At 39.9% G+C, this 15,853-nt stretch overlaps 1 protein-coding gene across 1 annotated transcript in view; it reads left to right on the top strand.

The window, feature by feature from the left end:
- Nucleotides 1-13,825, top strand: part of LOC130251869 (protein EFR3 homolog B-like) — a 34,439-nt gene extending 20,614 nt beyond the window's left edge. Inside the window, exons 8-13 of the mRNA XM_056488873.1 lie at nt 388-515; nt 3,380-3,471; nt 5,145-5,193; nt 7,867-7,973; nt 8,947-8,996; nt 10,995-13,825. Coding sequence (XP_056344848.1) covers nt 388-515; nt 3,380-3,471; nt 5,145-5,193; nt 7,867-7,973; nt 8,947-8,996; nt 10,995-11,142 — 574 coding nt within the window. The 3' untranslated portion in view covers nt 11,143-13,825. The remainder of the gene's footprint in view (nt 1-387; nt 516-3,379; nt 3,472-5,144; nt 5,194-7,866; nt 7,974-8,946; nt 8,997-10,994) is intronic.
- The last annotated feature ends 2,028 nt before the right edge of the window (nt 13,826-15,853 follow it).

Here is a 15,853-nt window from a genome sequence, read left to right on the forward strand (position 1 = left end):
GATTTTTCCCTGGATTTTCCCAGGATTTTTCCCCAGATTTTTTCCTGTTTTTTTCTGCATTTTTTCCACAATTTTTCAGGATTTTCTCAGGATTTTTCCAGGATTTTTCTCCAGGTTTTTCCTGGATTTTTTTCCACGACTTTCCTGGATTTTTCTCCAGATTTTTCCTGGATTTTTTTCCACGACTTTCCTGGATTATTCCCACAATGTTCCCTTGATTTTTCCTGGATTTTCCCACAATTTCCCCCAGATCATTCCAGGATTTTTCCCGTTTCTTTTTTCCTTGATTTTTTCTGGCTTTCCCAGGATTTCTCCCTTTTTTTTTTTCCAGGATTTTTCCCAGATGTTTATCCCGACTTTCCCAGGATTTTTCCCATTTTTCCACAGGTCCTGTCCCAGCCTGGAGGAGCTGGGGCCGGAATTTTTCCTCTGGCAAAGCAAAATCAGCGAAATCCTGGGGAGCAGCGGCTACAGCGCCGAGAGGCTCAGCGCCCCCTACGAGCCCCAGAGCTCCGGTACCGCCGGAAATTCGGGAATTCTTCCGGAATTCTGGGAATTTGGGGGGTTTGGGGAATTTTGGGGAATTTTTTGGGATTTTTCTGGGGTTTTTTAGGGAATTTGTTGGGGTTTTTTAGGGGGATTTTAGGTTTTTTTTTCTGGGATTTATGGGGAGTTTTGGGGGGATTTTGGAAATTTATTTGGATTTTGGGGAATTATTTTTGGAGATTTTTGGGGGCGTTTGGCAACACTTTATGGGAATTCTTTGGAATTTTGAGGGGGGATTTTTGGGAATTATTTTTGGAGATTTTGGGGATTTACGGGAATTTGTTGGGATTTGGGGCTTTGCTCAGACCCCCTACGAGCCCCAGAGCTCCGGTACCGCTGGAAATTTGGGAATTATTCTGGAATTCTGGGAATCTGGGGGGTTTGGGGAATTTTGGGGAATTTTTTGGGATTTTTCTGGGGTTTTTTAGGGAATTTGTTGGGGTTTTTTAGGGGGATTTTAGGGTTTTTTTCTGGGATTTATGGGGAGTTTTGGGGGGTTTTTTGGGAATTAATTTGGATTTTGGGGAATTATTTTTGGAGATATTTTGGGATTTTGGGGAATTTTTGGGGGTTTTGGCAAAAATTTTTGGGAATCGTTTGGGATTTTTGGGAGATGTTTGGGAATTCATTCGGATTTTTAGGAATTTTTTGGGGTTTTGGCAAAGATTTTTGGGAATTCTTTGGGATTATTGGGGGAATTTTTTGGCGGAATTTTTGGGAATTCATTCGGATTTTTGGGAAGTATTTTTGGAGATTTTTGGGAATTTTGGGGGGGTTTGGCAACACTTAATGGGAATACTTTGGAATTTTGGGGGGGGATTTTTGGGGGGATTTAGGGTTTTTTTCTGGGATTTATGGGGAGTTTTGGGGGGGATTTTGGAAATTTATTTGGATTTTGGGGAATTATTTTTGGAGATTTTTGGGATTTTTGGGAATTTTGGGGGGTTTTGGCAAAAATTTTTGGGAATCGTTTAGGATTTTGAGGGGGGATTTTTGGGAATTATTTTTGGAGATTTTTGGGAATTATTTTTGGAGATTTTTGGGATTTTTGGGAATTTTGGGGGGTTTTGGCAACACTTTATGGGAATTCTTTGGAATTTTTTTCGGGGGGGATTTTTGGGAATTATTTTTGGAGATTCTGGGGATTTATGGGAATTTGTTGGGATTTGGGGCTTTGCTCAGCGCCCCCTACGAGCCCCAGAGCTCCGGTACCGCCGGAAATCCGGGAATTCTTCCGGAATTCTGGGAATTTGGGGGGTTTGGGGAATTTTTTTTAATTTTTTTGGATTTTTCTGGGGTTTTTTAGGGAATTTCTTGGGGTTTTTTAGGGGGATTTTAGGGTTTTTTTCTGGGATTTATGGGGAGTTTTGGGGGGTTTTTTGGGAATTAATTTGGATTTTTGGGAATTATTTTTGGAGTTTTTTGGGATTTTTGGGAATTTTGGGGGGTTTTGGCAACACTTTATGGGAATTCTTTGGAATTTTTTTTCGGGGGGGATTTTTGGGAATTATTTTTGGGAGGATTTTGGGGATTTATGGGAATTTTTGGGATTTGGGGCTTTGCTCAGCGCCCCCTACGAGCCCCAGAGCTCTGGTACCAGGAATTCTTCTGGAATTTTGGGAATTTTTTGGAAATTTGGGAGAATTTTTTGGGGAATTTTTTTGGATTTTTTGGGGGGATTCTGGGGATTTTTTTGGGGAATTTTTGGGGTTTTTTTGGGGGGGATTTTAGGGTTTTTTTCTGGGATTTATGGGGAGTTTTGGGGCTGTTTCAGGGGGATTTTGGGGAATTATTTTCGGAGACTTTTGGGAATTACTTTTGGAGATTTTTGGGATTTTTTGGGGTTTTATGGGATTTTTTTTTTTGTGATGTTTTGGGAGGTTTTGCGGGCTTTTTTTTAGGAATACTTTCGGATTTTTGGGAATTATTTTCGGAGGCTTTGGGGATTTTTGGGAATTCTTTTGGGGTTTGGGGGGAGATTTTTAAGAATTCTTCGGGATTTTTTGTGTTTTGTGGGGATTTGGGCCAGAACCCCCTATCAGAGCTCCGGTACCAGCGGGAATTCGGGAATTCCAGGAATTCCTCAGGAATCTGGAGGGGTTGGGAAATTTTTTTGGGATTTTGGGAGGATTTTTGGGGGATTTGGAGGTCCTTGGATTGGGGGTTTTTGGTATTTGAGGGTTTCTTTGGGATTTGGATTTTTTTGGGCATTTCTCTTTTTGGGGAATCTATTTTGGGTTTTGGGATTTGGGCAATTTTGGGGATTTGGTTTTTTTTTATATGGAGCTTTTGGGGATTTGTGATTTTTTTGGAATTCTGGGGGTTTTTTTGATTTTTTTTTTTTTTTTTTTTTGGGTTTTGGGGGGATTTTGGGATTTTTTGGATTTGAGGCTTTTGGGGATTTGGGTTTTTTGGGTATTTGGGATTTTTTTTTTTTTTTTTTTTTTTGTATTCTGGGGTTTGGGGGTTTTTTGGAATTTTTTTTGGGATTTGGGCTTTTGGGGGGGATTTGGGGGATTTTTTGATTTATGGTTTTTGGGCAATTGAGTTTTGTTGGGATTTGGGTTTTTTTGGGATTTGGGATTTTTGGGAGACTTGGATTTTTTGGGGGAATTTGATGATTTTTTGGGAATTTGGGTCTTTTTGTGAGGAATTCAGGAATTTTTTTAGGACCCCCAGCATCCCCTGGCCACCCAAACTCCCAACAGCGATTTCCCTCATCCCAGATGGATTTTAGCGAATTTCCCCCGGATTTGAGACAAAAATTCCGGGGCTGGAATTCCCAATCTGGGGATTTTTCCCAAAATTTTGATTTTTTTCCCCGTTTTGGCAGACGAGGATCGTTTATCCAAGAGGAAAAGCATCGGAGAGACGATTTCCCTGCAGGTGGAGGTGGAGTCCAGGAACAGCCCCGAGCGGGAGCAGGTCTGGAAAACACGGAATTCCGGGAATTTTATTTTTTAGTTATTATTATTATTATTACTATTTTTATTATTAGTGTTGTAATTGTTATTATTGTTGTTATTATTATTATTGTATTTTTTTAAAATTTTTAATTATTAGCTATTTTTATTATTATTTGGCCAAGCCTCTCCCCTGTAATTCCAGGAATTCCTCTATTACGCTATCATTAATTTTTTAAATTATTATTATTATTATTTTTATCAGTATCATTATTATTGTTATTATTATTATTATTATCATTATAATTATTATTATTGTTGATGTTTTATTATTGTTATTGTTATTATTATTAATAATATTATTTCTATTATTTAATTAATATTATTAGTATTATTAGTATTTTAAATTATTAATTTTAATTATTTATTATTTTTATTAATGTTCGGCCGATTCTTTTTTCTTCTTCTTCTTCTTCTTCTTCTTCTTCTTCTTTTTATTATTATTATTATTATTATTATTATTATTATTATTATTATTATTACTATTACTATTATTACTATTACTATTATTACTATTATTATTATTACTATTATTATTTATTTTTATTAAAGTTCGGCCAAGGCTCTCCCCTGTAATCCCTGGGATTCCATAATACTAATACTAATAATAATACTAATAATAATACTAATAATAAAATTTATTAATTATTTTTATTACTGTTCAGCCAAGCTTCTACCCCGTAATTCCAGGAATTCCTTTATTATTATTATTATTATTATTATTATTATTATTATTATTATTATTATTATTATTATTATCATCATCATCATCATCATCATCATCATCATCATCATCATCATTGTTATCTTATCATTGTTATCATTGTTATTATTAATTATTTTTAATAATATTTCGCCAAGCCAACCACCAGAATTCCGGGAATTTTTGGGGTTTTGTTGGGGAAAAAGTCCTGGATTGGCTGCAAACCCAAAAAAACCCAAAAACAGAAAACCAAACCAAAACAGCAACAAAAAAGAAAAAAAAAAAAACAAATTCCTGAAAAACCCCAAATTCCAAAAATCCTGAAATTCCAAATATCCCCCCTCAAATCCCAAAGAATTCCCAAAAATTAAAAAAAAAAACCCAAAAACAATATTTCCAAGAATACTCAAAAATTCCCCCAGAAAAAAACCCCTAAATTCCCAGAAATCTCTGAGTGCCCCAAAAGAATTCCCCAAAGCCAAAGAATTCCCCCCCAAAATTCCCAAAAAAAATCCCAAAAAAATTCCAGCTGGAATTCTGGGGTTTTCCTGCAGTCAAATCCCGAGGAATTCACGAAAGTCCCCCAAAACTCAAAAAGAATTCCTAAAATCCCAACAAATTCCCCAATAATACCCCAAAATCCCGAAGAACTTCCACAAATCCCCAAAACACGAAAAAATTTCTCCAAAATCCCAAAATAATTCCCAAAATTCCTAAAAAACCCCAAAGATAATTCCCAAAAATCACCTCAAAACCCCCCCAAAAAATTCCCGAAATTCCAGTATTTTTCTGGGTGGGAAAAGGCCCCAAATCTCCTGGAATTCCCACGGAGAATTCCCAAATTCTGGTCAGAATTCCAGGATTTTCCTGGAATCTCATCCCGATTTTCCTTTTATGTATTTATATTTTTTTAATTTTTTTTTTTTTTCCAGAGAGCCCCGGCTGAGGAGATCACCTACGAGACACTGAAAAAAGCCATCGGTGAGGGAGGGAATTCCTGGAATTCTGGGAATTTTGGGAATTCTGGGAATTCTGGGAATAGGGAAGATCCAGGCCAGGAATTCCCAGGAGTTTTCATCCCAAAATTCCAAAATCCCAGGCTCTGGGAATTGGGAATGGGGAGATTTTTTTTTCACATCATGATCTCAAAATTCCAGGAATTCCCAGAATTCCAGAATTTAAAAAACCAAATCCCCAAAAATTCCCAAAAATCCCTCAAAAAAACCAAAAATAATTCCTTAAAATCCCAAAGAATTCCCAAATAATTCCCAGAATTCCTGGAGCTGGGAATGATTTTTATTTTTATTTTTTTCCCTGCTGGGATTCCAGAATTCCTGGAATTTTCATCACTGGGAATGGAGTGGTTTTTTTCATTCTGGAATTCCCAGAATTCCTGGAATTCCCAGCTTTGGGAATGGGGTGTTTTTTTCATGTCTCATCTGGGAATTCCAGGAATTTCAGGAATTCTTGGAAATTGGGAATAGGGAGAAATTTTCCCACTAGAATTCCCAGAATTCCCAAAATTCCCAGTGCTGGGAACTGGGATTGGGGCAATTTTTTCATTCCGGAATTCCCAGAATTCCCAGAATTCCTGGCACTGGGAATGGAGTGGTTTTTCATTTGACAATCTGGGAATTTTCATGCCAGGATTCCTGGAATTCCTGGAATTCCCTGTGTTGTGAACTGGGAAGGGGGAAGTTTTTAATCCCAGAATTCCCAGAATTCCTGGAATTCCCATCACTGGGAATGAAGCGGGTTTTTCATTCCATGATCCAGGAATTCTGGGAATTCTGGAATTCATCACTCTGGAAACTGAGATTGGGGCTGGAATTCCCAGAATTTTTTTGGGGAGATTTTAGGGAGGGTCTTGGGGGTTTTTGGGAATTCTTTCTCAATTTTGGGGCAATTTTTGGGAATTCCTGGAGGTATTTTGGGAATTTTTGGGAATTCTTTTTGGAGGTTTTAGGGGGTTTTGGAGGTTTTTTTCAGGAATTTGTTGGGATTTTGGGGGGATTTTGGGAATTCTTGGGTAATTTTTTGGGAGGATTTTTTGGGGGGATTTTTGGGAAATTTTTGGAATTCCCAACACTGGGAAACACAGGAATTCCAGGAATTCTTGGCTCTGGGAATGGGATGGGCTTTTCCTGCTGGGATCCCGAAATTCCTGGAATCCAGGGAATCCTGGGATCCTGGGAATGGAGCATTTTTTTCATTCCAGAATTCTCTGAATTCACTGAATTCTTGGAATTCCTGGCACTGGGAACTGGGTAGTTTTTCCATGCCAGAATTCTTGATTTTCCTGCTGTTTTTCCCAATTTTCCCACCATTTTTCCCACTGTTTTTCCCTATTTTTCCCGCCGTTTTCCTGCTGGTTTTCCCAATTTTCCCACCATTTTTCCCGCTGTTTTCCTGCTGTTTTTCCCAATTTTCCCACTGTTTTTCCCGCTGTTTTCTCACTGTTTTCCCATTGTTTTTCTTACTCTTTTCCCCAGTTTTCTGAGTGCTTTTCCCACTGTTTTCCCTGCCATTTTTCCTGATTTTCCCGCTCTTTTTCTCTCTGTGCTTCCCACTGTTTTTCCCAATTTCCCCACTCTTTTCCTGCTGTTTTTCCCACTGTTTTCCCGTTGTTTTTCCCAATTCTCCCGCTGTTTTTCCTGCTCTTTTCCTACTGTTTTTACCACTGTCTTTCCCGATTTTCCCACTATTTTTCCCAATTTTCTCACTGTTTTTCCTGATTTCCCCGTTTTTCTGCTTTTTTCTCACTGTTTTCGCTGCGTTTCCCATTGTTTTTCCTGCTGTTTTTCCCGATTTTCTGGGGGGTTTTCCTGCTGTTTTCCTGCTGATTTCCCACTATTCTTCCCACTGTTTTTACTCTGTTTTTTGAGCTGTTTTTCCCAATTTTCTGGCTCTTTTTCCACTGTTTTTCCTGCTGTGTTTCCCACTGCTTTTCCTCTTGTTTTCCTGCTCTTTTCCCACTGTTTTCTCTCTGTTTTTCCTGATTTTCCCCTCGGTTTTTCCTGCTGCTTTTCCCATTTTTCCTGCTGTTCTCCCACTTTCTCCCTCTGTTTTTCCCGGTGTTTTTCTGGGTGTTTTCCCTGATTTTCCGGGTGTTTTTCCGGGTGTTTTTCCGGAGATTTTTCCTGATTTTCCGGGTGTTTTTCCCGGTGTTTTTCCGGAGATTTTTCCTGATTTTCCGGGTGTTTTTCCCGCTGTTTTTCCCACTGTTTTTCCCACTGTTTTTCCGGCTGTTTTTCTGGGTGTTTTTCCGGAGATTTTTCCTGATTTGCCGGGTGTTTTCCCGGGTGTTTTCCCTGATTTTCCGGGTGTTTTTCCAGGTGTTTTCCCTGTTTTTTCCGGGTGTTTTTCCTGATTTTCCGGGTGTTTCTCTGGGTGTTTTTCCTGTTTTTCCGGGTGTTTTTCCGGAGATTTTCCCTGTTTTTCCGGGTGTTTTCCCTGATTTTCCAGGTGTTTTCTCCGGTGTTTTTCCGGGTGTTTTTCCTGATTTTCCGGGTGTTTTTCCGGGTGTTTTCCCGGAGATTTTTCCTGTTTTTCCGGGTGTTTTTCCTGATTTTCCGGGTGTTTTTCCTGATTTTCTGGGTGTTTTTCTGGGTGTTTTTCCTGATTTTCCGGCTGTTTTTCCGGGTGTTTTCCCAGTGGACAGCGTGGCCGTGGAGGAGCAGGAGCGCGAGCGGCGGCGCCAGGTGGTGCAGAAATTCCAGACGGCTCCGTTCGAGGAGATCGCCGCCCACTGCGGGGCGCGGGTGAGACCCGGGGAAAACCCCAGAAAAACCCCGGAATTCCGGGAATTTCCACGGGAAGCCACCAGGGAAAGGCTGGGTGCCAGGAGAGCGGGAGGAGAAAGCCACAAAAACGCCCCAAAATGGCCCAAAAAACCCCAAAAGTCACAGAAAACACAAGAGCAAAAAGCCCCAAAAAAGTCCCAAAAATCCCAAAAAACCCCAAGATCTAAAAGCTACAAAAAGTCCCAAAAATTCCAGAAAAACCCAAAGGAGTCAGTTATTCCCATTTTTCCCTGGGAATGAGAATTCCCAGTTTGATTTTTTTGGTTTTTTTTTTTTTTTTTTTAGGAATGAGGATTGATTTATTCCCATTTTCCCAGGATTTTTTCCCAGTTTTCCATGGGAATGACAACTTGTTTATTCCCAGTTTTATTGCTGGGAGTGTGGATTGATTTATTTCCTGTTTTCAGGGATTTATTCCCAGATTTCCCAGGGAATGTGGATTGATTTATTCCCCGTTTTCTCTGGGATTTATTCCCAGTTTTCCCTGGGAATGAGAATTTATTTATTCCTGGTTTTTATTGGAATGGGGATTGATTTATTCCTGGTTTTCCTGGGAATGAGAATTTATTTATTCCCTGATTTCCACGATTTATTCCCAATTTTCCCTGGGATTTATTCCTGGTTTTCTGGGATTTTTCCCTGGAGTTCGAGGATTTATTCTCGGATTTCCGGGATTTATTCCGCGTTTTTTCCTGGAATTTATTCCTGGTTTTACAGGATTTATTCCCGGTTTTTCCTTGGGATTTATTCCTGGTTTTCCCTGTGATTTATTCCCAGATTTATTCCTGTTTTTCTGGGATTTATTCCCGTTTTTTCCTGGGATTTACTCCCATTTTTCCATTGGATTTATTCCTGGATTTCCAGGATTTATTCCTGGATTTCTGGGATTTATTCCTGGTTTTCTTTGGGATTTATTCCCATTTTTTCCCAGGCCATGCTGCTGCAGAGCAAACTGAACCAGATCTTCGAGATCACCATCCGGTGAGGGAGGGAGCGGGAATTCGGGAATTCGGGATCGGGAATTCGGGAATTCGGGATCGGGAATTTGGGATTGGGGATGGGATTTGGGAAATCAGGATGGGAATTTGGGAATAGGAACAGGAATTTGGGAACTCGCTGGGAATGCAGGAGGAATGCACTGGGAATTCCGAATCGGGGATTCAGGATCGGGAATTTGGGATCAGGAATTCGAGATTGGGAATTTGGGATCAGGGACAGGAATGAATCAGGAATGCACTGGGAATTCGGGATCAGGAATTTGGGATTGGGGATGGGAACATGCCAGGAATGTGGGAATGCAACAGAAATTTGGGAATTTGGGATCAGGAATTTGGGAATTTGAGATTAGGAATGAGGAATCAGGAATGTGGGAATTTGGGAATTCAGGATCAGGAATTTGGGATTGGGGATGGGAACATGCCAGGAATGTGGGAATGCAACAGAAATTTGGGAATTTGGGATCAGGAATTTGGGAATTGGGAATGTGGGAATTCAGGACCCGGGGATCGGAGATGGGAATTCAGGAATTTGGGATCGGGAATTTGGGAATTCAGGATCAGGAATTCAGGATCGCAGATGGGAGCACATTAGGAATGCAACGGGAATTCGAGATCGGGAATTTGGGATCGGGAATGGGAATTTGGGAAAGAGAACACACCGGGAGTTTGGGATCGGGAATTCAGGGTCAGGGATGGGAATTCGCTGGGAATGCAATGGGAATTTGGGATCAGGGATGAGATTTTGGGATTGGGGACAGGAACGTGTCGGGAATGGACTGGGAATTTGGGATCGGGAATTCGGGATCGGGGATGGGATTTGGGATTGGGAATGGGAATGGGAATTGGGAATGGGAATTGGGATTGGAGGCTGGGTTTTGGGAATGAGTTGGTATTGGGGAGGGGAATTTGGGAATGGCAATGGGAATTTGGGAATGAGGATGGGAATTGGGATCTGGAACGGGATCCTGGAATGGGAACGGGATTTAGAAATGAGCCGGGATTTGGGATTGGGAACACGAATTTGGGATTTGAGGCTGGATTTGGGATCGGGATCTTTGGGATGGGATCGGGAGCAGCATCCGGGTGGGGGTGGGGCAGTGGGAGCCCCTGGAATTCCCTTTTCCCTCCCTCCTTTCCCGTCCCAAATCCCCTTTCCCTTCCCAGTTGTCCTGTTCCCTTTTCTCTTCCCAAATCTCGAATTCCCATCCCAAATCCAATTTTCCTTCCCAAATCCTGTTTTCCTTCCCACTTTTCCTGCTCCCTTTTCCCATCCCCAATCCCCTTTTCTTGATCTTTTCCCACTTCTCCTGTTCCCAAATTCCCAGTTTTCCCATTTCCAAATCCCCTTTTCCTGATACTTCCCCGCATTTCCTGTTCCCAAATCCCAATTTTCCCTTCCTAAATCCCCTTTACCTATCCCAATTCTCCTATTCCCAAATTCCCAATTTTCCCTTTGCCCCCTTCTCCTATCCCAATTTTCCTGTTTCTTAATCCCAATTTCCCATCCCAAATCAAATTTTCCAACCCCAAATCCCCTTTTCCCAAATTCCCATCCCAATTTCCCACCCCAAATCCCTTTTTCCCAAATTCCCATCCCAATTTCCCACCCCAAATCCCATTTTCCCAAATTCCCATCCCAATTTCCCATCCCAAATCCCATTTTCCCAAATTCCCATTCCCATCCCATTTTCCCACCCCAAATCCCATTTTCCCAAATTCCCATCCCCATCCCAATTTCCCACCTCAAATCCCCTTTTCCCAAATTCCCATCCCAATTTCCCATCCCAAATCAAATTTTCCCACCCCAAATCCCCTTTTCCCAAATTCCCATCCCAATTTCCCACCCCAAATTCCATTTTCCCAAATTCCCATCCCAATTTCCCACCCCAAATCCCATTTTTCCTGAGCTTTCCCACCCCAATCCCCTTCATCCCCCGGAGTTTTTCCCGTTTTTTCCCGGCTGATCCCGGATTTTCCCCAGGCCGCCTCCGAGTCCCTCCGGCACCGTCTCGGCCGCGCTGGGCCCGTCCCAATCCCAATCCCAATCCCAATCCCAATCCCAATCCCAGCCCCAGCCCCACTCCATCCCGGTGTACGAGATGAAATTCCCGGATCTCTGCGTCTACTGAATCCTCGGGAAGAGCCGCTCCCGTCGGGATCCTTCCATCGCAATTCCGGAATTTTCCGGAATCCGTCGGCGTCGCCATCACGATTTTTTTGGGGTTTTTTTTTTTTTTTTTTTTTGGGATTGTCCCAGGTTTTCCTGGGATTCCTGTTCTGTGTCTGGGGTTTTTTTTGGGGAATAGGGAGGGGAGGAGCTCTGGGAATGGGGAATTCTCAGGGAAATCTGGGAATTCTGGCCTTGGGAAAGGTGGGAAGGGCGATCTGGGATGGAAAATCCCAGAATTCCCAACTGGAAAATTCTGGATGGAAAATCCCAACTGGAAAATCCCAGAATTCCCAGCTGGAAAATTCTGGATGGAAAATCCAAACTGGAAAATCTTGGATGGAAAATCCCAACTGGAAAATCCCAGAATTCCCAGCTGGAAAATTCTGGATGGAAAATCCCAACTGGAAAATCCCGGAATTCCCAGCTGGAAAATGCCAACTGGAAAATGTCAAATGGAAAAAAATCCCGGCTGAAAAATCTTGGAATTCCCAGCTTGGAAAATCCTGGATGGAAAACCCTGGATGGAATTTCGGAATTCCTGGATGGAAAATCCCAGCTGGAAAATCCCAGAATTCCCAGCTGGAAAATTCCCTCTGGGAAAATCCTGGACAGAAAATCCCAACTGGGAAAATCCAGAATTCTCATCTGGAAAAATCCAGATGGAAAATCTTGATTGGAAAATCCCGGAATTCCTGATTGGAAGATCCCAGCTGGAGAATCCAGGATAGAAAATCCCAGATGGAAAATCCTGGAATTCTCAACTGGAAAATCCTGGATAGAAAATCCCAACAGGAAATTTCCAGATGGAATCCCAGAATTCCCAGTTGGAAAATCCCAACTGGAAAATGCTAAATGGAAAAAATTCCCGGTTGGAAAATCCCCACTGGGAAAATCACAACTGGAAAATCCTGGAATTCCCAACTGGAAAAATCCAGGCTGGAAAATCCCAACTGGAAAAAATCCTGGAATTCTCAGATGGAAAATCCTGACTGATTGGAAAATCCCCAAATTCCTGGCTGGAAAATCTGAACTGGAAAATCTCAACTGGGAAATTCCAGATGGAATCCCAGAATTCCCAGCTGGAAAATCCTGGATGGAATCCCAGAATTCCCAGCTGGAAAATCCCAAATGGAAAAATCCAAGCTGGGAAAAAATCCCAGAATTCCCATCTGGAAAAAATCCAGATGGAAAATCCTAACTGGAAAATTCCAGTTTGAATCCTGGAATTCCCAACTGGAAAATCCCGGATGGAAAATCCCAGAATTCTCAACTGGAAAATCTTGGAATTCCCAACTGGGAAAAATCCTTTTTTTTTTTTTTTTTTTTTTTTTTTGGAAAAATCCCTCAGGCTGCTCCAGAGGAACTGGGAACACCAGGAATATTTGGAATATTGGGAATATTGGGTTATTCCCAAATTTTCCATGATTTTTTGGATGAATTTCCAAAGAAAAAAAGAAGAATTCCCAGTTTTTTTGGGATTTTTGTGGTGGGATCCCAAAGAATTCCTGGGAAAAATTTCAAGGATTCCTGGGATCAAACTGGGGTGGGAAAAACTTGGGAATTCATGGAAACAAAATGTGGATATTCCCAAAAAAATAAAAATATTTTTTTAAAAAAAAATTAAAAAAGGAAAGGGAGGAAATTTTGGGAATTCTGGGAAGGAAACTTTGGGAATTCTGGGATTTCCTCCCAAATATTTTGGTGACATTTTAGATTTTGGGACGGGAATTTCTCGGAAAAATCCAGAATTCTGAGTTTTTTTCCCGCTTCCCATTCCAGGATTTTTTATTTTCCATGTGGGATCGAGTCCTGGAATATCCCGAAGGGTTCCCAAGGATTTCTGGGAATAAAAACTGGGAAAACCTCTGGAATTCCCAAAAAAAAAAAAAAAAAAAAAAAAAAAAGCGGGAAAGGTCCTGGGAGTCCCTTCAGAGCAGCAAAATTTGGGAATTCTCCTCTGGAGCAGCCCCGGCCCCGCCCATTCCTGGATTTTCCCAAAATTCCTGGAATGTTCTTCCCAAAATTCCCTCACTTTCCCCCAAAGTTCAAGTTCTTCTTCCTGAAATTCAATCCCTTTCCCAAAATTCCTGGTTTTCCCCAAAATTCCTGTCATTTTTCCCAAAATTCCAACGTTTTTTCCCAAAATCCTGGCCCTTTATCCCAAAACTTTGGCTCCTTTCTTCCCTGAAGTTCCGGGCTTTTTTTCCAAAATTCCATTTCCCAGAATTGCCTCCCTTTCCCCCAAAATTCCAGCCCTTTTTTCCCCAAATTTCCTCCCTCTTTCCCTAAAATTCCGACCCTTTTTCCTACAATTCCAGCTTTTTTTTTCCCCAAAAAATTCCGGTTATTTTTACCAAAATTCCAGAGTTTTCCCCTGAAATTCCAGCCTTTTTTCCCAAAATTCCTTCCCTTTTCTCCAAAAATTCCCGTTATTTTCCCAAAATTCCATCTCCTTCCCAAAATTCCTTCTTATTCTCCAAAATTCCAACCATTTTCCCCCCCGAAATTCCGGCTCTTTTTCCCAAAAATCCTGGTTCTCTCTCCCAAAATTCCGGGTTTTCCCCAAAATTCCATCTTTTTTCCCAAAATTCCGGGGCGGGTTCGGGGTTGGAATTCCCAATAAAAACCGACCTGAGCACCGCAGCTTTGGAATGTTTGGAATTTGTTTTCGGGAATTTGGGAATGGGGTGGGGGGTGGGGCTGGAATTTCCCCCCAGAAAAACCCAAATCCCCCAAAAACCCCCCCAAAAAAAAAAAAAAAAAAAAGGGTCAGAATCCCACAAATCTCCCAAAAACCCCAAATCCTAAAAAAAGCCAAATTCCAAAACTTCTCCAGAAACCCCAAATCCCCCAAAATCCCAAAAAACCCTAAACCCCAAAAACTTCCCAAATCCCAAAAGTGCCACAAATCCAAAAAAACCCAAACCCCCGAAATCCAAACCCCCCAAAAAACCCCAAAATCCAAATCCCAAAAACTTCCCCCAAAATTCCCAAATCTCCTAAAAAAGCCCCAAATCCCAAAAACTTCCCCAAAATTCCCCAGATCTAAAAAAAAAACCCAATCCCATAAAATCCCCCAAATCCTAAAAAATCCAAATCTCTCCCAAAAAAGCCCCAAATCCTCAAAACCCAAATCCTTAAAAAACCCAAAATAAAGAAAAACCCCAAATACCAAAAAGCCCCAAATCCTAAAAAATTCTCCAAAAGTCCCAAAATCCCCCTAAAAAATTTCAAATTCCCAAAAACCCAGATCAGCAAAAACTCCAAATCGCCCAAAAAACCCCAAAAACCAAAAACTGAAATCCCTAAAAAATCCCCTCAAATCTCAGGAAGATGAAATCCCAAGAACCCCAAAATTCCCCAAATCCCAAAAAGCCCCAAAAATGCCCCAAATCCCCCAAAAACCCCAAATCCCCCAAAATCCCCAAATGCCCCAAATCCCCCAAATCCTAAAACCATCTCCAAAAACCCAAATTCCCCAAAAACTCAAAATCACCAAAACACCCAAATCCCAAAAAAAACCCAAAATCCAAATCCCAAAAAATTCCCAAAAATGCCTCAAAACCAAAAAACCACAAAACCCCAAAAAATCTCAAATTCCCAAAAACCCAGATCACCAAAAACCCCAAATCACCCAAAAAAACCCCAAAACCCAAATCCCAAAATCCCTAAAAAAACCCTCAAATATCAGGAAACTGAAATCCCAAAAACTCCAAAAATTCCCCAAATCCCAAAAAACCCAAATCCGAAAAAAAAGCCCCAAATCCCCAAAATTTCTCAACTATCCCAAGTAAAAGAAATCTCAAAAACACCCAAAATTTCCCCAAAATTCCAAGGGAATCCCCAAATCCCATAAAACTCCTCAGAAAATCCCAAATCTCAAGAAACCCAAACCTTGAAAAATTCCCAAAAATTTCCAAAATCCCAAAAATTTCCCAAAAATTCCCCAAATCCCAAATGATCCCCAGAAGGTCCCTGGGTGAAAATTTGAGAATTTCCAGGATTGGGAATTTTGGAAAAGAATTTCCAGGGGAAAAAAAAAAAATTTAAAAAAAAAAAAAAATTAATAATTAATAATTAGGAATTAATAACAACTAATAATCAACAATTAATAAATAAAATTAATAATTAATAATAATTAATAATAATTATTAATAATTAATAATAATTAATAAAATTGAAAATTGATAACTAATACATCATAAATGCAATAATTTTTAATAATTGATAATTTTAATTATCGATTATTGATGGTTATAATTACTTATAGCTAATAAAAATAAATAATATTTTGTATTAAATAATTAATAATAATGAATAATCAATAACAAGTCATTAATAATGACTAGTAGTGGTTAATTAATGATTAATAAGCAATAATCAATAATGAATAATTAAAAATAAATAATTGATAATATTAATAAATTAATAACTAATAAAATAAGATGAATAATTAATAAAATATTATGAATAAAATAATAATTAATAATTAATAATTAATTTATATAGCCATAATAGCAAATTATCAACAATCAGTAATCATTCATCAATAATTAATAATGATGAATAATGACAAATTAAAATTATTAATAATTATTAATATGCAGCCATGATAATCATAGTGAATAATGAAAATTAATTATAATAAATAAAATTATTAATTAATAATT

Source organism: Oenanthe melanoleuca, chromosome 3 (assembly GCF_029582105.1).
Source record: "Oenanthe melanoleuca isolate GR-GAL-2019-014 chromosome 3, OMel1.0, whole genome shotgun sequence".
Classification (NCBI taxonomy): domain Eukaryota; kingdom Metazoa; phylum Chordata; class Aves; order Passeriformes; family Muscicapidae; genus Oenanthe; species Oenanthe melanoleuca.